The 20,535-nt window shown below is 46.7% G+C and overlaps 2 protein-coding genes across 3 annotated transcripts in view; one reads left to right on the forward strand and one right to left on the reverse strand.

Moving 5' to 3' along the window:
- LOC143776620 (histidine--tRNA ligase, cytoplasmic-like) overlaps positions 1-15,236 on the reverse strand; it is a 62,960-nt gene extending 47,724 nt beyond the window's left edge. For both annotated transcript variants that reach the window (XR_013215877.1, XM_077266136.1), the window contains exons 1-4: positions 15,014-15,236; positions 10,992-11,190; positions 10,277-10,366; positions 8,586-8,705 (exon numbers count right to left, since the gene is read on the reverse strand). Coding sequence is in view for 1 of the 2 variants with exons in the window: in XM_077266136.1 (XP_077122251.1) it covers positions 8,586-8,705; positions 10,277-10,366; positions 10,992-11,102 (321 nt within the window). In the remaining variant the exon portion in view is untranslated. The remainder of the gene's footprint in view (positions 1-8,585; positions 8,706-10,276; positions 10,367-10,991; positions 11,191-15,013) is intronic.
- Positions 15,237-15,380: 144 nt separating this feature from the next.
- The window catches only part of ZMAT2 (zinc finger matrin-type 2), a 38,593-nt gene continuing 33,438 nt past the window's right edge, over positions 15,381-20,535 (forward strand). The window contains exons 1-2 of the mRNA XM_077266137.1: positions 15,381-15,526; positions 19,515-19,608. Coding sequence (XP_077122252.1) covers positions 15,440-15,526; positions 19,515-19,608 — 181 coding nt within the window. The 5' untranslated portion in view covers positions 15,381-15,439. The remainder of the gene's footprint in view (positions 15,527-19,514; positions 19,609-20,535) is intronic.

Consider the following 20,535-nt stretch of genomic DNA (forward strand, 5'->3'; position numbering starts at 1 on the left):
TATGTGTTGCTGGCCCATAGCGAGGTGAGATTCTGGCGTTAGGGACCATCCTGACTGGGTGCACCTTGGCGGTGGGATTGGGTTTACGCTCTTTTTATCAAAATAGTCAACTTAGTACCCCATGTTATTTACATGTACGATTACTACTTATTTACTTACTACATGGTATTTGCTCACTTGGTTTTTATCGTAAGCTATGTCTGTTAATATCCACATTGTGAACATGGAAACAACAAAAAGCTGACTGGCACATCCAAACAAGTGTGAATAGGTGCATACCAGGAGGAGCTACCTCCAAATACAATATACAAAAAAAGGTTGCACTCTATCGTGCTAAAGCATGTCAGTGTGAAATATATGAAATATGAATAGCAATATGGCTTTTGATTAGAAAAAAATAAATGAGACGCTTTGCCCAAAATATGTCTGCCCATCAACCAAAGTCAAAGTGGTCTCAAGTAACTGATAGGTCCCTAACCAGTGTGAACACCTTGCTGCAGGTTTCTATCTATCCATAAATGCAGGCTTAACTGAGAGAGGTGTCCACATTCACCCAGGAATTCAGACATCAGCCTAAGAGAGGCATTCATATTGGTTAGGAACCCATCAGTTACTTGAGACCACCTTGACATTTGTTGATGGGCAGACATTATTTGGCCAAATTTTGTGCAAAGCGTCTCTTATTTTTCCTAATATTCAAAAGCCATATTGATATTCATATTTCATATATTTCACACTGACATGCTTTAGCACGATAGAGTGCAACCTTTTTTGTACAGTGTGAACATGAGCCTACACATTGCACTTCTACCAACACTTGTGCTGGCCCATGTTTTCGCTTTTGCTTCCACTTCATATTAATTTCGATGGATTTACTTGGGATGACATAACCGCTCCTGGAGGAGTGATGTGACCCCGTACTTTTGTCCCAGTAGTGCATGTTTTTAACTTGTCTTGTGCTTCAAAAACATCAGGGTTCTGACGTCCGGGCAGATTTTGGAAAAAGTGATCATTGAAGAGAGCATAAATGTGGAGCCTATGATTGATTATTTATGAGGCTCTCACATTAGGTAAGTTGTGATCACACTGCGCCCTTGGACTCATTCTGGATAATTATGTGTGTAATTTACTGTGCTCCGTCTCTGGGGGATGTGCCTGGTGCTTTAGCTTGTAATACATTATTCATCCTGGCTTTTTTGTTGACTCCATGCTGACTTGTTGGCGTGTGCCAGATATTTATGCCAATCATTTTAAGCTTGGCCCAGTAACCCTCCAAAAGTAATTACACAGAAAAAATATAGGTTTAATTGCGCTCTACACGAGTGCATTATGCCGCTTCAGCATCTTGCTTCGGAAGAACGGCAGCCCACCTCCTTTCTATGCCAAAGCTTTGATCGAGAGTCTTGGAGTGTAAGGCGCTGTTCACATCTGCACTCAGCAGTTCTTAAAGGAGGTTTTCCAAGATTTGGGAAGAATTTCTTTCTTCTTTAAAAAACGGCTGAATGCTTTTCTCACGACCATTTTGTCTCTTGTGCTATGGTTTGGGTAGACAAAAGAAGGCTCACTACAAAGTCAGGAAGGATATAAATGGAGGTGAGGGCTGTGTGTCGAAATGTTCTAAAGAGAACTGTCAGGACTAATGTGCTATGCAATATTAAAGATATAGTGTCGGCCATTACTACCTCCTGTGGTCGGCATTCCGCAGTCTGACTGCTCTAACTGGAAAGAACCCTTTCCTATTTAGCTGCCGGAATCGCCACATGTAATGACTCTTCCCAGGTCCTTTAGAAGGAATAAGTCATGTGCCAGTCCTTTGTATTCACCACACGTGTATCTATGAGAGGCCTCCATCCGTTGTAATAATCTAGTTGCCCACCTTAAAACTGATTCTATCTTCTGAAAATCCTTTTTAAAATGTGGATCCCAAACTGGATCCCATATTCTAGATGTGGCCTCACCAGTGATTTATAAAGGGGTAACAATACTTGGGATCACAGGATTTCATTTTTTTTTTATACACCCCCAAATCTTGGTGCTTTTGTGGCTGCTGCATGACACTGAGTACTTTTTCTGCTGTGACATTTCATGCAATCGATAGCGGACTGATGACCCAGAACCCCACTGATCTGCTGAGGATTTCATTTTATCACAATTAAAAAAAGTGCAGGGAGTCTCTTCCTCCATCTTTACACAGGAATTCTCCCCCATGTCCCCGACATCAGTGTCCGTATTCTCAGCAGCCTTCTCCTTGCCTGCGCACAGCAGTACATGCTGACATGTTGTGAAATGTTGGGAGAGATGACTCTAGACGTTCATTGCATGTGTCTGAGCATACAGAACAGTCAGTACACGTCTGGTGATGACAGACGCAAGCATGCCCGATCCTACAAGGTCAGGACTGCCCGGACACGGACATCAACAGTGACAACCTGAGCCATGACTTTCATCCCTAAAGAAGTAGAATACAGGGCGTCAACATGGCTGATGTCACAGCCCAAGTGATCGACATTATGAAATTTTAAAGGTAGTGAGTGAATGACAAATCTCTTTAACTTGTTCTAACAGAGCTTTCAAATAATGTTGCTACCTAACCTGAGATGATATAGAGACAGAGACCCTGATTCCAGTGATGGGTCACTACCTTGGCTGCTTGCTCTAGTTGTAATAAAGATCACTGATTTATTAGCAGGAGATTATCACTAGAGGACTACTTGGCCTACTGCCAGGTAGTGCAACCACACCACCATCACTGATTGGCATGCTTCTGTCTATACTGTACATAGGCAAAAAGCTGTAAATCAGTGGTGTGGGCGGGATTATACAGGGCTCGGCATTCAGAGAAAACTGTTTTTTAGATAAAACTGCAGCAAATGAGACCATAACACGATACATTGCTGGAATCAGGGTCTCTACCCCTACATCATGCTGCTCTTAGATGGTGTCAGATTTCCTTTATACTTTTTGGTATTATGGCAGCAATAATAGAGCAGTATGCACCTTTATGCAAAATACCAGCGCCCCAGTAGGCAGCATTAAAGTTAATGGGGTCCATCAGCCTTCACTTTAATCTGCTGGCTGTGAATCTCCCCAGTATTGTGGATACCGCTATAGCTGGAATGACTAATGTGAATACAGCCCAACAAGAGCCAAAGGAACTGGAAAAACTGTTTTCTCTGAAATGCCAGAGTGTTCAGTGAGTGCATTAAGTCACTAACCATTGCAGTCTTCTGCTGTTTTCAGCGCCGCTCCGGTCCTCTTCTGCGTCACGTGACCTGTCGTCTTCTGTGTGGACTGGAAGACACTTTCTCAATGTACGTCTCTAGGACTCAGAGCGAGGCGCTCACACTTACATTATGAAAGGAACCAGTCGGCTGTAGCATCCGGCAAAAGACTGCTGCAGTCACATGATGCTGCAGAGGATCGGGGCAGCGCTGGAAACGGCAGACGGCAGCGAGCAGTAAGTATTATAATGTATACACAGAGCATATATTACTGATTGCAGATGGACAGGGAAAATACTAAAAAATGCTAGAATGGTACTGTAAGAAGGATATTGACTTGCTCCTGAAATGTCACCTCAAAGTGCTGGTGTCTTCTGTCTATCCATCCTGCTGACTGCCTGTTGTCAAGTGTAATCCATTTGTAGCAGCAAAGACACAAAGCCGGATTACAAAAAGCAGTGGCCAGTCTTTGTTCTCTCCTGCTGCTCTGTCAGTCTAACTGCACAAGGGCATAACAGAGAGGCAGCTTTCAGTCCAGGGCACACAGGCCATATGATCATGGCATCAGCCATACATGCTGGTAAGTGAGGGGAAGCAGGTTCCAGCACATATAGTGCTCATAAACAACCAACTCAAGAAGACAGGTTGCCGTGTTACAGAACTTAGGAAATGGGACATTTTACACTGCCATATGCAGCAAAAGCAACTTTATCTAGTAGAGGATGAAGACAGCAAAAGCTTGCGTGTAAAAGGACTAGTACATATTAAATATGGTGGACAAGGCTTAAGGGGTTATCTAGTGTAAAGCCATCACCTCTCTGCCAAATAGGTGATAACTCAATGATCAGTGGGGGTCCGATGGATGGGACCTGCACTGATCAGCAGAACGGAGCAGCAGGGCACGTGGTCCACTGCAGCGCCTTCGCTCCACCGCATCGCCTTTGCTCCGCCTTCACTCCACCGCTGCGCCTTCACTCCACCGCTGCGTCTTCACTCCACCGCTGCGCCTTCACTCCACCGCTGCGCCTTCGCTCCACCTTCACTCCACCGCTGCGCCTTCACTCCACCGCAGCTCTGCGCTCAACTGCAGCTCCGCGCTCAACTGCAGCTCCTTCACTCCCCATAGAGCTGCGGAGCGCTGCTCTTTGCTTTTTGTCGGCAGCCCCATAGAGAATGAATGAATGAATGAATGAATGAATGAATGAATGAATGAATGAATGGAGTGGCCTTCAGGTGTGCACTCAGTTCTAATGAGGTTAAAAAAAAAAGTGCCCCATCAGGGATAAAAATTCACCGTTGTGCAGATCGTTGCAGGTCCCAGAATCAGACTATCCTGTGGATCACCCCGTTAGGGCTACTTATAGATCCTACAGCCCTACTGAGAGGAGCCATAAACATGTCTACTGCATTTCTACAGTCTGCTCTACCTGAGAATTAAATGACCCAACTCCTTCAAATGGTGACGGCCCGCAGACCATGCAATCAATACCGCCCCCTCCTCGCTGCTGTTCAGACTGTCACTGCATGGTGATGCCTTATCACTGCCATCCTGAGCATCCATGGTTCACGCTACCCATGCGGAATAACAAGTGGATTAATCGCTAGCTGATTCTCAAAACTCGCCCAGCAGGTGCTCGGCCATGGTTAGAAGATAACATATTTATAAGTAAGTTTAAATACGCAGAATAATAATGTGAGGATAACGTATTCCATCGTACAGCTACAAAATAATACAGGAAAAATCCATTCAGATTAACGCCAGTGCTAATTACTAAGGAGATGCTAACTGCTCATGTCTTCACTGCCGTCTACACGGTGGCCCACATTACAAGGCATCTGGTACATGGTCCACATTTATTTGTGTCAATTTACGACTGAAAAATTATGTGCTAATTAATTTCTAACAAAATCCATTTCTGTCAATGCAAATTCTGTCTTTCTGATACAAAAGCACCAAATCCCCTGTGCAGGGATCAGTTCAAAACAAGCCTACAGCCGCCACTAGAGGGAGCTCATGTATACACAGTAAGTACACCATAGGCTCAGAGGCTCCCTCTGGTGGTGACTGTAAGCAAACAGACTTATCATCCAACTATATGGAAGGGATTCTGGGCGCTCTTTTATAAATAAACTGAGCACAACTAGATTTCTTAATATAGTTAATCGGTTTTCTGGGTGGATAAAAACTAATATTTAGTAATCAGCATCTGCACTGGTAGTATATTATAAGATAGGAACAGTAGCACTAGATTCTTACCTAGATCCCCACATAACTCAAAAGGTGAGGAAATTAAAGAACAACCTACCCCAAATTACTTTACTATACCATAAAGTGTTAAGAATAAAGTATTTCTTTCTTTTTTTTAACAGAAAATTTAAAATAATTTTAATTATTTTGAATTTAAAGAGAATTCTGTCACCAGCTGAAAATTGACTAGTTTCCGCTCTTTATTCCTGCTGCACCCGAGTATTTCTTCTTTTGTAAGTCCACCTAACTGTTCCAGAGATATCGGCCTTTTTACTTAATGCTACTTTGCATGGTCTTATCAAGGGGGTTCGGCTCAGAGGGCAAAGGAGAGAAATCTCAGCGTTGAAGTCTCATCTCCCGAGATTTTCATCTGCGCATGTGCCACCCCCCGGCGGCCATTTTCCATGAGACCACCGCACAGGAAACCATGGAACTGCAGGGGCTCTGGCCTTTCACAAAATGTCGACAGAGCCCCCGCAGCACCAGAGACCCCCACAGCAGCACGCTGCACATCCGAACACCCCCTCATCCCAGCGTGCGGCAACGCTCCACTCCTGCCTCCTCCAGCAGTGACCCAAGACCCTGCTTCACCGCAGCCAACACCCCCCAGAAAGCAATAAGACGCATGGATTATAAGAAGCACAATCATTTTATTAAAAGGATTTTTCCTATTTTTCTCCTCAAAATTTGAGGTGCATCTTATAATCCAGAGGGTCTTATAATCCGAAAAATATGGTATTTTTTAGAGACCTATTCAGTTGAAGTGATTTTGGGGGGGTCCTATGTATTGGAATTCCCCAAAAGTGATACCATTTGAAAAACCGCACCCCTCAACGTATTAATTGCTTTCAGGCAGTTTATTAACCCTTCAGGTGCTTTTCAGGAATTAATGAATAGTGGCATGACAGGAATGGAAAAAAATATGCATTTTTACCACCTAAATGTCACTAACTTCTGAACAGGCTGCTATAGTGGGAAGATTTTAAGGTCGTTATTTGGCCATGACAAACATCAGGACCGCACAATCAAGACCTCAGGGTGCTGATGGGGTTAAAGCGGGAGCCCACACACTATTAACCATCTAGATGTTGCAGTCACTATTTACAGCGGGATTTAAGGGGTTAAATGACCAAGGTCTATGCCAACACTGACCGTAGCTGCTGTAGCAAGTTGTCAGCTATAGTGTACAGCCGACAGCTGCTGGATTGTCTCCTGTATGGGGAGGCTAGTCTCTCATAAATCAGGTCAGTTTTAAGTCGTATTGGTGGTTAGTAAGGGGTTAAAAAAAAAAGGATTTCTCCATAAAAATCAAATGCCATATAGATGATCTGAATTATATTTAATTTATTTTGCGCACCCATAGACATGAATAGGCAAATACTGTATATACTCGAGTATAAGCCGAGTTTTTCAGCACATTTCTTTGCACTGAAAACACCCCCCTTATACACGAGTGAGGTGTCCAGAAGATGGAGGGGGAGCGTTAGTGGTGGAGCAGCGGGTCACAGGAGGCAGGAGCCGGCTGCTGTGGCTAACACCTGTGCCCGCTGCTGAAGAGAAATGAATATTCACTGGGCTGGCAATGAATTTTCATTTGTCTCTCTGTAATAGCGCGGTACAGTGTCAGCCACAGAAGCCGGCTCCTGCAGCGGCCTGGCGGTCACATGTGCCGCTACTTTAAAGAAATGAATATTCACCTCTCTCCACTCCCATGAGCGTGGAGAGAGGTGAATATTCATTTCTCTTAAGTAGCGGGCACACGTGACCACCCGACGGCTAACACTGTGCAGGCTACTTAATAGCAATTAATACTCACTGCTCTCCATGCACACAGATCCGGCATGGGGAGCGGCGAGTGTTCCGGCAGCTGCCATGAGCTGCTTACAAGCATAAAGCAGCTGCTGGCACCGAAACAAGAAGCTGCGAGGGAGTGCCGGGAAGGTAAGTATAATGGATTATTTTTTTAAAATGTTTTTAATGGGGTACAAGCATACCAGGATAAGGATGGGGCCATGCATACAAGGATATAGATGAGGCCATGCATACAAATATAGGGAGGGGAGCATGCATACAAGGATGGGGCCATGCATACAAGGATAAGGATGAGGAGCCATGCATAGCAGGATAGGGATGAGGAGCCATGCATACCAGGATAGGGATGAGGAGCCATGCATACCAGGATAGGGATGAGGAGCCATGCATACCAGGATAGGGATGAGGAGCCATGCATACCAGGATAGGGATGAGGAGCCATGCATACCAGGATAGGGATGAGGAGCCATGCATACCAGGATAGGGATGAGGAGCCATGCATACCAGGATAGGGATGAGGAGCCATGCATACCAGGATAGGGATGAGGAGCCATGCATATCAGGATAGGGATGAGGAGCCATGCATATCAGGATAGGGATGAGAAGCCATGCATATCAGGATAGGGATGAGAAGCCATGCATATCAGGATAGGGATGAGAAGCCATGCATACCAGGATGAGGAGACAATGCATACCTGGCTTATATTCGAGTCAATACGTTTTCCCAGTTTTTTGTGGTAAAATTAGGTGCCTCGGCTTATACTCGGGTCAGCTTATACACGAGTATATATGGTAATAGAGAAGACTAGTGCATGCTGTGATTGTTTTCACGTGGACATTCAGTCAGTGGAAAAAGACGGTCATCTGAACATCACTATTGATTAACACTGGCCTGACTGCTGTCACTTTTGATCACAGACATCGCTCTTGAGCAAAAATACGGTCATGTGAAGAGGACTTAGCACTGTGAAAGGAGAGTGACCAGTGCATGTTTCTTCTGTCATAGACTGTATTACCAGCTATGTGAAGGAGTTGTACAGGGTTTTCATGAAAAAATATATGCTATTTTTGTGTTGCAGATTATTTTGAAAATTGCTTATTTTTGCCTTCAGGATTATTATTATGCTTTGCTTATATAGCGCCGTCTTATTCCACAGCGCTTTACATATATGATCATCTCTGTCCCCAATGGGGCTCACAATCTAAATTCCTTATCAGTATGTCTTTAGATGCTAGCAAACAATATTACTCTATTAGACAGTTCTGTTCCTTTTGTATCTTACAAACACTGAGAAATAACTAACCTTCAGCTCAAACACAGGGGTGTCAATGGCCTCCGCTCCATGACGCCTAAAGCAATCCCGTACTATGCTGAACACCTTCTCCCGTACAGCCATTTGTTTAGGATCAGTGTCATGGGTGCCCTGAAATTGTAATGCAAATTAAATCAAAGATAAGGGCAGGTATCACATATATACAGCACTGTGCAAAAGTTTTAGACAGGTATAGGAAAAAATGCTGCAAAGTAGGAAGGTTTCAGAAACAGAAGTGTTAACAGTTTGTTTTTTAAACTAATAAAAATGCAGAGTAATCGAAAAAAAAAACTAAAGTCACATCAATTGGTGCGAACAAAAGTGCATCAATTCTTCTAGGTACACGTGAACACTGTTTTTGAAGGAAATTGACAGGGAGGTTGTTCCAAACATCTTGCAGCCAAAAAGCCACACCTTCGAGAAGGATCAAAGCCAAGTGAGTAAACTATGTAAGAAAAAATGGATACTTGCCAGCAGGTGCTGTATTTGGCTGTAACAGAAGGCTGTGTCTGCAGAAAACAGTGAAGCATGGTGGAAGGTTCTTGCAAGTTTGGAGCTAAATTTTGTCAGCGTTGGGGATGTGGTCAGGATTAATGATGTCCTAATGGCTGAGACGTATAAGCAGACATTTATCCATCATGCAATACCATCAATGAGGCGTCTGATTGGCTCCACATTTATTTAGTAGCAAGAGAACGACTCCAAATATACAGCCAATGTCATTAAGTGCTATCTTCAGCGTAAAAAAAAAAACCACAGGAGTCCTGGAAGGGATGATACGGCCCCCACAGAGCCCTGATCTCACCATCACAGAGTCTGTCTGGGATTACATGAAGAGACAGAAGAACTCGCACAAGTGACATCCACAGCAGATCTGGGGTTACTTCTCCACGATGTTTGGAACAACCTCCCTGCCTTCCAAACCATGTACAAGTGTACCTAGAAGAATTGATGCTGTTTTGGAGGCAAAGGGCGGTCACACCAAATATTGATTCAATTTTGAGGTTTTTTTTCCCCTTCATTCATTTTGCTAATTAATAAACAAAACTTATTTTTTAAAGCATTCTTACATTTTAGCATATTTTTCACACCTGCCTAAAACTTTTGCACAATACTGTATATACATGTGCATGCATACAGTCTGGTCAGAACGAGAAAACTAAATGTCAAATATTGTTAACGCCCCCCTTGTTCTGTCAAAACAGCAGATTTTTTTTAATGGGGGTCGTCCGATGAAACCTACGGTATTTATCAGATAGGTCATCGATATGAGACAGGTAAGACCCGACAGCTGCACCTTCACCAATCAGCTGTTATTTGCTCCGACAGAGACCAGATTTAATCATGGCAGGAGAAGCTGGGGCGACTGGACGACCCCTTTTATTATTAACAGTTATGAGGCGAGGCCTTACAACGTGTACGGAGGACCACCTACAAGACCCTGCCACTTTGGAGCTACCCATCCATCAGACCATTACGCCTCGGCCCTGGAGAGCGTCCTGCGCATCCTTACGCTCGCTCGTTTTTCTCGCGCCCAGTACTGACTGTTCGCTAGCTGTCTAATATACTCCATCCCTTGACAGTGGCCATCGTCACGGGCAGATATCTCCATCTTGGATTTCATGTTATGGCTGATGGTGGATAGATGCAGATTTCCACACAGATCTTAGAAATATAATTACTTTTGGAGTCTTGAGTACAAAGTTTTTCTTTTGATCCACAAATGTTGGCGTTGCTGTAAGATCCTGGTGTAGAAATGCCTTTGTGGTGACCTGAAAATACACAGTGTGGTTATTCCTGGATGGTGGACAAGCCGCACATGGATAACAGACATTGTCAGGACATTTCTGGGTGCACAGCATCAATACTGAGAGTCTCTCAGAGACTACAAAATAGTGGGAGCTTCATACGCAAGAAAAAAATACACCGGAATATCGTCATTTTCAAGGGGACACCCAAACCTGTCCGAGTTATGTCGTATGTCTGTGAAGCACATGCACATTGTGAGCAGGGGTCATCGGGCTGCCTCAGTAGTGAAGCCTCAGGCTTACAGCTTAGAAATTAAAAGACGTATATCTTAGCATTGGGGTAACAGTACAAAACATCCTCTAAGGGCAGCTGTCACCAAGTTTTTACTACCCGATCAAAGAGCAACATAATGTAGGGGCAGAGACCCTGATTCCAGTCATGTCACTTAATGGGTTGCTTTTATAAAATCAGTGTGTTCTCTGCTAGAAGGATAGGGAATTTTTAATTCAAGTATATTAGAAAATAGTTTACATTATGGCATTAAACAGATAGGGATTAAGGAGGAAAATTCATTAGGACTTTGCTCCATCCCTTTAATCTTCACTTAAAACAAAGTTACAAATAATCGTGCCCTGATTTACCGCTTACCCGAGAATTAGGAATACTGCCCAATGAAGAAGCTGTGCACGCACAAACTGGTAACCTCCGGGCCGCCAGGATTCTCCAGCATGAAGCTGATAAACTCTTTATAGCTGCCATAGTTTGACGAGACTATGATTTCTAGGAATCATGCATTTTTCAGATCAGGGTATGTCACGCTTTAATATGTCGCAGCTTGAGGAAATGTCTGGAAAAAAAGAAAAAACGATCACAAGCAAAAGTGACAAAAACACCGGCGACTTCTGCAACAGAAAAAATAAGAAATCAAAACAGATAATACACAGAATGCCAAAACTCGGATTTTTCAGACTGAGGTTTTGGCGCGGGAGTAGACCTGCTAGTCTCAGTTAACCCTAGGTCTCCCCAGACGTGTCTTCTGTGTTACCCGCGCTGCTCCAGTCGGTCTTCAGACGTTTGTGACCTGCCGGATCACTACAGTTTGCTGGGAGATCCAGAGGTCACCACTCAATGGAAGTGCATGAGATCCTCATTATGGCCCTCACAGACTTACACCGAGCGCTTGTGATCGTTACCTCTGACTTCCGGTCAGTCAGAAGTTGTGGTCACAAGATGGCGGCACAGGGCCGGAGTGGTGCTGGGAAGAGCTGAAGACGGCAGGTGGTGGGTATAATATTAGGTGTAGGGCAGCAGTACTCCAGCACTGCAATAATAAAAAACCCAACAAACGCTGGAGTGGTGCTCTAGCGCTACTTATTGGATGTAGAACACTAGTCCTCCATCTCTGAAGAGACAATTTGCAAATTTAATTCCCAGATGAGAATGCATGGCCTATAAGTCTCCGCACTCTGACATGCCAGAGCTGGTATGTCACTCTCCCCAAGGAGAAAAGTTACCCCTTAGACCGCAGTCCAGAGCCTCTCACCGAGCCAAATCAGATCTCATACATTGTACTGGCAGAACGTGGCCTGGATATAGGAGGGTACTGCAGACAGAGGAGGCAGCCGGAGCTGGACGCCATAGTGTGATGGGGGAAGCTGGGAGCCTGGATGGGAGTGTACTGCCCTGGTGTGACAGCTATGGGCGAGCCTGGGCTGGCATTATACTGACAATGGGGGACCATACCTACAACTACTATGGGGGAGGCATGGCCCTGCTGGCATTATACTGATAATGGGGGCTCTGGGTGTCACTACTGTGGGGGGAGGCATGGGCTGGCTGTCATACTGATAATGGGGGCTCTGGGTGTCACTACTGTGGGGGGAGGCATGGGCTGGCTGTCATTATACTGATAATGGGGGCTCCGGGTGTCACTACTATGGGGGGAGACATGGGCTGTGCATATTATACTGATAACAAGGAGGGCTCTGGGTGTCACTACTGTGGGGGGAGGCATGGGCTGGCTGTCATTATACTGATAAGAGGGGGGGCTCTGGGTGTGACTAATGTTGGGGGAGGCATGGGCTTTCTGGCATTATACCGATAACGGGGGCTGTGGGTGTCACTAATGTGGGGGGGGGGGGGGAGGCATGGGCTTGCTGTCATACTGATAACAGGGGGGCTCTGTGTGTTACTACTCTGGGGGGGGCAGACATGAGCTGGCTGTCATACCAATAACGGGGGCTGTGGGTGTCACTAATATAGAAGGAGGCATGGGCTGGCTGTCACTACTCGGGGGGGGGGGGGGGGGGGGCTCTGTGTGTCACTACTGTGGGGGAGGCATGGGCTGGCTGTCACTACTGTGGGGGAGGCATGGGCTGGCTGTCACTACTCGGGGGGGCTCTGTGTGTCACTACTGTGGGGGGGCATGGGCTGGCTGTCACTACTCAGGGGGGCTCTGTGTGTCACTACTGTGGGGGAGGCATGGGCTGGCTGTCACTACTCAGGGGGGCTCTGTGTGTCACTACTGTGGGGGGGGCATGGGCTGGCTGTCACTACTCAGGGGGGCTCTGTGTGTCACTACTGTGGGGGGGGCATGGGCTGGCTGTCACTACTCAGGGGGGCTCTGTGTGTCACTACTGTGGGGGAGGCATGGGCTGGCTGTCACTACTCGGGGGGCTGTGTGTGTCACTACTGTGGGGGAGGCATGGGCTGGCTGTCACTACTCGGGGGGCTGTGTGTGTCACTACTGTGGGGGAGGCATGGGCTGGCTGTCACTACTCGGGGGGGGGCTCTGTGTGTCACTACTGTGGGGGAGGCATGGGCTGGCTGTCACTACTGTGGGGGAGGCATGGGCTGGCTGTCACTACTCGGGGGGGCTCTGTGTGTCACTACTGTGGGGGGGGCATGGGCTGGCTGTCACTACTCAGGGGGGCTCTGTGTCACTACTGTGGGGGAGGCATGGGCTGGCTGTCACTACTGTGGGGGAGGCATGGGCTGGCTGTCACTACTCGGGGGGGGGGCTCTGTGTGTCACTACTGTGGGGGGGGCATGGGCTGGCTGTCACTACTGTGGGGGACTATAAACATGAGGATGAATGACCTCGGGGAGATCAAAAGATCCAACACCACGGAGACACCATCATGTGTTTCTCAACGCAGTGATCCACAACACTGCCCCCATCCCTTATGGGAAATATGCAAATGCATGTAGAAAAGCCGCAGAGACACCATCACGTGTTTCTCAACGCAAGCAATGAATAGCCAGGTCTTTCACCGGGAAGGAACAACCACGGGAAGGGCAGCATCCAATAAAGGAAAACCACCTATGCCAAAACAAATACCCCGAAACAGCTGTCTGTGGATGGATACCATGTTTTGGCATAGGTGGTTTTCCTTTATTGGATGCTGCCCTTCCCGTGGTTGTTCCTTCCCGGTGAAAGACCTGGCTATTCATTGCTTGCGTTGAGAAACACGTGATGGTGTCTCCGCGGTGTTGGATGTTTTGATCTCCCTGAGGTCATTCATCCTTATGTTTATATACTACTGTGGGGGAGGCATGGGCTGGCTGTCACTACTCGGGGGGCTCTGTGTGTCATGACCACTGCTCAGAGCTGACTGCAGCTCTCATGGTAAGAAGGTGGACCACGATAATAGAGCCATGGTGGGACTAGTTTTTGGGCCAGAGCCGTGGCCATACTAGCTGTCAGCCCGGCCTCATATAACGCACACACCCCTGTGGTACATTCTGCAGGTCCTAATAATGGGAAGCAACCAGCCTGCCACACTGCCATAGCCCCATCCACTCTGTGCGGAGACCACAGGACACAGTCCGAGCGGCGGCTCCCTCCTCACTGCTCGCTGACCTCACTGCTCCCTCCTCGCTGACCTCACTGCTCCCTCCTCACTGCTCCCTCCTCACTGACCTCACTGCTCCCTGACCTCACTGCTCCCTCCTCGCTGACCTCACTGCTCCCTCCTCACTGCTCCCTCCTCACTGACCTCACTGCTCCCTGACCTCACTGCTCCCTCCTCACTGACCTCACTGCTCCCTCCTCGCTGACCTCACTGCTCCCTCCTCGCTGACCTCACTGCTCCCTCCTCGCTGACCTCACTGCTCCCTCCTCACTGCTCCCTGACCTCACTGCTCCCTGACCTCACTGCTCCCTCCTCCCTGACCTCACTGCTCCCTCCTCGCTGACCTCACTGCTCCCTCCTCACTGCTCCCTGACCTCACTGCTCCCTGACCTCACTGCTCCCTGACCTCACTGCTCCCTGACCTCACTGCTCCCTGACCTCACTGCTCCCTGACCTCACTGCTCCCTCCTCACTGCCCTCACTGCTCCCTCCTCACTGCCCTCACTGCTCCCTCCTCACTGACCTCACTGCTCCCTCCTCACTGCTCCCTGATCTCACTGCTCCCTGACCTCACTGCTCCCTCCTCACTGCTCCCTCTGCTCCCTCCTCACTGCCCTCACTGCTCCCTCCTCACTGCTCCCTGACCTCACTGCTCCCTGACCTCACTGCTCCCTGACCTCACTGCTCTCTGACCTCACTGCTCTCTGACCTCACTGCTCTCTGACCTCACTGCTCCCTGACCTCACTGCTCACTGCCCTCAGTCCCTCCTGCCCGCACAGCACTGCAGGGCTCCTCAGCGCTTCTCCAGCACTCACCCCACGTGACGCCATCTGCTCCACACGCAGTGACTTGTCTACCCTCTCGTAGCTCTATGGTATGAGCGGCCGGCTAGTGACGTCATGGCTTAGTACAGCTGCACACCTCTCAGAATGACGTAATAGTGTGAGTACAGCACATTAATCTCGTAGTGACGCCATACATTTCCCATTAATTTTAGAAACTACTACATATAACACATTTAAAAATTATCAAATGCCCACAATAAATATGGCGCCAGGTGTTTACATAGATACCCGGAAGTCTCCCCAATGTTTTCGTTTGCAGATATATTTGATATCCTTTAATATTTACCACATGATATCACGATATAAATATGTATGAAAACCGTTTGATGTCGTTTTGAGTAGTATAGAAAGGTTCCCAGACTCCTGGCGGGAGTGGGCGGGGCTGGAGCCGTGGTCATGGTGACTGTAGGAGCTATCGCTCCGCATGACGTCACTCAGCGCGACCGGCGGCTTCTAGTGTGCAAGATGGCGTCAGGAAGTGGGGTGAGTGCTTGCGGAGCGGCTGCCGAGTGTTTCCTGTGTGTCGGTGGCCGGTTCTCCCTGAGGCCGGTTCTGTGCGGAGAGCGCAGCGGTCACAGTGATAGTTATTCTGCGCAATGGCTGCCTGCTTTATTTAGGAGTATTGTGGCGTGTGTGGGACTACAAGTCCCAGACTACTCTGTTGATAATCAGACATTATCTGGTGATAAACCTGCTGTCCATAAGGCCGGGGCTACAACATGGCAGCAGGTTGTGCTGTGCAGCTGCGACTGCATAGAATGGGGCAGATTGGGGTACTGTGACCGCAGCAAGAACCCCTCGCAGGTGGGCTCCTGAGACTTGTGGTGCCCTCAGGGACAGCACTACCCCCATTCACTGCACTGTGGTGTAGCAGACAGTGGCCAAGCATGTCACCAGACCTAACCCTACAGACATCTGCGGGGGTCCTCGAGGTGGGGGAGCGCAGGGTCTCCATCATCCACCAGTGACCGCTATGTGCTGGAGAATAATGGTGGCCACACAGACTATTGGCACTTTGGGTACAAATTGGTTATTTTCCCTCGGATGTAGACAAAATGGCTGTGTTGAGTTATTTTGAGGGCACCAAATTGACGCTGTTATACAAGCTGTATTCTGACAACTGTACATTGTATCACTGTGTCAGGTCTACATTGTCCCATGAAAAGATCTAAAATATTGACAAAAATGTGAGGGGTGTACTCGGTTTTGTTTACATACACACTATCTCACAAAGCCAAGTTCACCCTTCACATTTTTGTAAATATTGTATTATCTCTTTTCATGGGACAACACTGAAGATATGACACGTTGATACAATATATGTAGATATAGATTTGTAAATATATGTTATACACACTAACAAAAAGTTAGGAATATTTGGTTTTCAGGCTAAATCTAAAAAGCCCTCTAACCTTTTCAGGTGAACGTAATGTGACTAGAGACGGGCAAACTCTAACAGTAAAGTTTGTCATCCATACCAAATGCGAACTTCACCAGGAAGGTCCCTGTTACTGTTTGCGTTCGCCCCCCCGAACACTGAGTGTTTGTCGCCCTGTCATGTGTATGACAGCGCGACAAACACCGCTTCTGATCAGCGCTAAAATCATTACCGCCAGTCATACAGCCGGGGGTCCCACGCTGACAAATGACAGCGTTAACCCACAGCTGTCATCGGAGGTATAAAATTGACTTCCGCTCACTGGTGTCAGTCGATTGGACTACTGCTCCCGTCAGCCGACTCTTGCTGCCGCTGATAACAGTGAGAGCAGGAGCTGCTGATGGGAGTATTTATCAGCTGCTCCTGTGCTGTAAATAAATAATAATAATAAATAAAAAGGTGTGGGTTCCCCTGTACTTTTGATAACCAGCCAGGCAAAACTCACAGCTTGGGGGCTGCAACCCTCAGCTTTTAATTCAGCAAGGCTGGTTATCAAGAGGGGTCCCCACACCATATTTTTTAATTATTTAAACAAAAAAAAAAATGTGTGTGTTCCCCCATTTTTGACAACTAGTCAAGTTAAAGCTGACAGCTGGGGGCTGGTAAGGGGCCATGGCTATGCCCCCCCCAAGCTTAAAAAATGTAGCCCACAGCTACCCAGAGTAGGCGCATCTATGAGATGTGTCAATTCTGGCGCTTTTCCCAGATCTTCCCACTTGCCCTGTAGCGGTGGCAAGTGGGGTTCATACTTGAGGGGTTCATGTCACCTTTGTATTGTCAGGTGACATCAAGCCCACGGATTAGTAATGGAGAAGTGTTTATAAGACACCTATCCATTACTAATCCTATAGCTACATGGTAAATAAAGACACAGCCAGAATAAAGTCTTTTATTTAAAATAAAACAAAACACAGTTTTACTGTTTTATTTAAAAATAATAAACACAGTTATACTCACCTAACGCCTAATTCCACCGAAGCCCTCGTCTCTTGTAATAAAACAAAAAGAAAACAACAATATCCCTCATATGCATGTCTGGGGGATAAACAGTTTTCAACCTGGACAGTACCAAGATGCGCCCATCCAGGCTGACAATCACTGAGGAATGAGCTGCTGTTAACACCGCGTCAGTGACCGGCGGTGACGTCATCGAGGTTGCTTCTGATCACTGAGGCAGCGTTCTGGGCCGGGCTGAGCTGCGGTGACCTCTGTGAGATCCCCGCTAACACTGTGAGAACGTCACCGCAGTGCACTGGTAGAATTTTACAGCAGTGAACTCGCCTCTGCACCGTGACACTTTCTCATGGTGCTAACGGGGATCTTGTGTGATTGTTTCCCGTATAAGAAGTCACTTTGAAACTCGCTGAATAAAAAAATTGCAAATTTATTAAAAGGACTCTTGGACTGATGTCTTCATTAAATCAGCAGTGCGGGAGTTACCCACAAAACTCTTTAGTGTCAGATTTTGCTCTCCGTTCACTCACATCTGATTTGTTTGCCATGAAAATCGCAGCTGAGCAGGAGTCTTTGCAGAGCTTGTTGTTGAATCCCTTAGGACTCATTCAAACGTCAGTTTTACGCATACAAGTGCAATCTGTGTTTTTCACGGATAGTACTTGTACATTTGATAGTGTATGGGGCTGTTCACATGTCCACAAGTGGTCTGTGCAAATCGCGTAGACATGTCTGATGTTGATCCAAGTGTCTGATCAAATTTGGCAGAAAAGTCTATGGGTCCTGAAAAACCTGATGTCATCTGAGTGCTGTCTGTATTCATGGGCTGGCAGAATGGAGAAGCTGGAGAAACCTTTTTTTTTTTTTCATCAGAGAGAAACTGATGTCATTGTTGATGAAGCTGATGAATCACTGCCATGTGAAGGAGCAATGTTCAGTAGCTCTTGAAAGCTGGGCTTTACTATTTTCAGAAGAGAGCAGTGTGTGAATATAGCCTCAGAGTGAAACCACAAGGTGCAATTAATCGTGCTGCCAAACCACATCCAATGTGGTGGCCAATGGTTTAATGCTCTACTGGCCAAATGTTGTGGCCTTTGGCCAACCACTGGTGGGTGTGGTGTGGCCGCTCTGGTTGATGACAACCTTTGGTCTCATTCACACGCTGCATGTTCATTAGATATTTCCAGGACAGATGTTTCATCCTCAGTTAAGAAATCACATTCACTTTGTAGGGATAGTAAAATGGGACTATTTTTGTCAGAAAAAAATGTGTTAAATGCAATGTGTGAACACGCATCAAGGACATATGGAAATACTCAACATGTGCACATACCCTTATTCTCAAAGGTGAGGTGAGGGGCATTTAACACACCCCTCATGGTATGCTTATTGAACCCCCCTCTAAGCTAAAACTTGCACAGGCACCCCAGGGCCCCTCAGCAGCCTCTGGCTTATTTTTAAGGAGGCAGTTATTAGAGGGGACTGTTCTGGTAACAGATTTACGGCATCTCACATTTTCAGAAGTACTGTCTTCACCGTGATTTAATTTTTTCTTTCTTTTTTCATCCATTAAAGGGAACCTGTCACCTGAATTTGGCGGGACCAGTTTTGGGTCATATGGGCGGGGTTTTCGGGTGTTTGATTCACCCTTTCCTTACCCGCTGGCTGCATGCTGGCCGCAATATTGGATTGAAGTTCATTCTCTGTCCTCCGGAGTACATGCCTGCGCAACGCAATATTACCTTGCGCTGGCGTGTACTCCGGAGGACAGAGAATGAACTTCAATCCAATATTGCGGCCAGCATGCAGCCAGCGGGTAAGGAAAGGGTGAATCAAACACCCGAAAACCCCGCCCATATGACCCAAAACTGGTCCCGCCAAATTCAGGTGACAGGTTCCCTTTAAGATGTTTGTACTTCTGTCATGGTGGATGATACTGTCGTCTTCCAAATCTTCTTTCTCTGGGCAGTTTTTGGATAAGAAACTCATAGGGCAAGAAACGTTCTCAATAGTTCCCCAGTAAAGTAGCACTACCTGCACAGCCTCCTGCACTATTAATGCATCTTCCCTTCTTTTCAGTCCAAGAACGCAGATTTCCGTCGAAAGTGGGATAAAGATGAATATGAGAAACTTGCACAGAGGCGAATTACAGAAGAGCGAGAGAAGAAAGATGGTTGGTGATATTCATCCTTCTAATGTCTGCGTCCTCTCCGCGTTTTAACCAATTTCCGGCATTGATTGACGTCTGGTTGCCGGGAGAGGAGGATGGAAAGCGCGCACCCCTCATAATGACACCAGACCATCAATGTATTCTCTGATCACTGCTGTTTGCCAGACTGCACAATACTTGATTTTCCAACGTTGGCTAATGGGGCAGTGGGCTTGTCTGTAAATGGGGGACTTTTCCACTTAAAAGCATATGCATACTACATATATACATTACCGTAACTCACAGCAGCATGTGATATAAGGTATAGACCCTGAATGCCATTTTATACAGCGCCATATTATTTGGAGTAGAATTTCTGAAAAGTTGAAAATAACCTACAGAACCCCTAGATTAGATATTAAAGGGACAGGGGGTAAGAAGCTGAGCCCTGAAAGGGTTTACACAGCTTTTTACACAGAAATCTATATAAATTTGTATATCACAGAGCTCAGCTTCTAACCCTCTGTCATTATCTGGTCTCAGTAAGACCGCCAAAATTATTATTATTATTATTATTGTTTATTTATATAGCACCATTAATTCCATGGTGCTGTACATGAGAAGGGGTTACATCAAAATACAAATATCACTTACAGTAAACAAAACTAACAATGACAGACTGGTACAGCGGGAAGAGGACCCTGCCCTTGCGGGCTTACAATCTACAGGATTATGGGGAAGGAGACAGTAGGTCGAGGGTTGCAGTAGCTCCAGTGGTGTTGAGGTGGCCGTGTAGTCTTTACAGGTTGTAAGCTTCTTTGAAGAGATGGGTTTTCAGGTTTCTTTTGAAGGATTCAAAAGTAGTGGATAACCGGATGTGTTGGGGCACTGAATTCCAGAGGATGGGTGATATTCGGGAGAAGTCTTGGATGCGATTGGGTGAGGAGCGAA

This window comes from Ranitomeya variabilis, chromosome 5 (assembly GCF_051348905.1).
Source record: "Ranitomeya variabilis isolate aRanVar5 chromosome 5, aRanVar5.hap1, whole genome shotgun sequence".
Lineage (NCBI taxonomy): Eukaryota > Metazoa > Chordata > Amphibia > Anura > Dendrobatidae > Ranitomeya > Ranitomeya variabilis.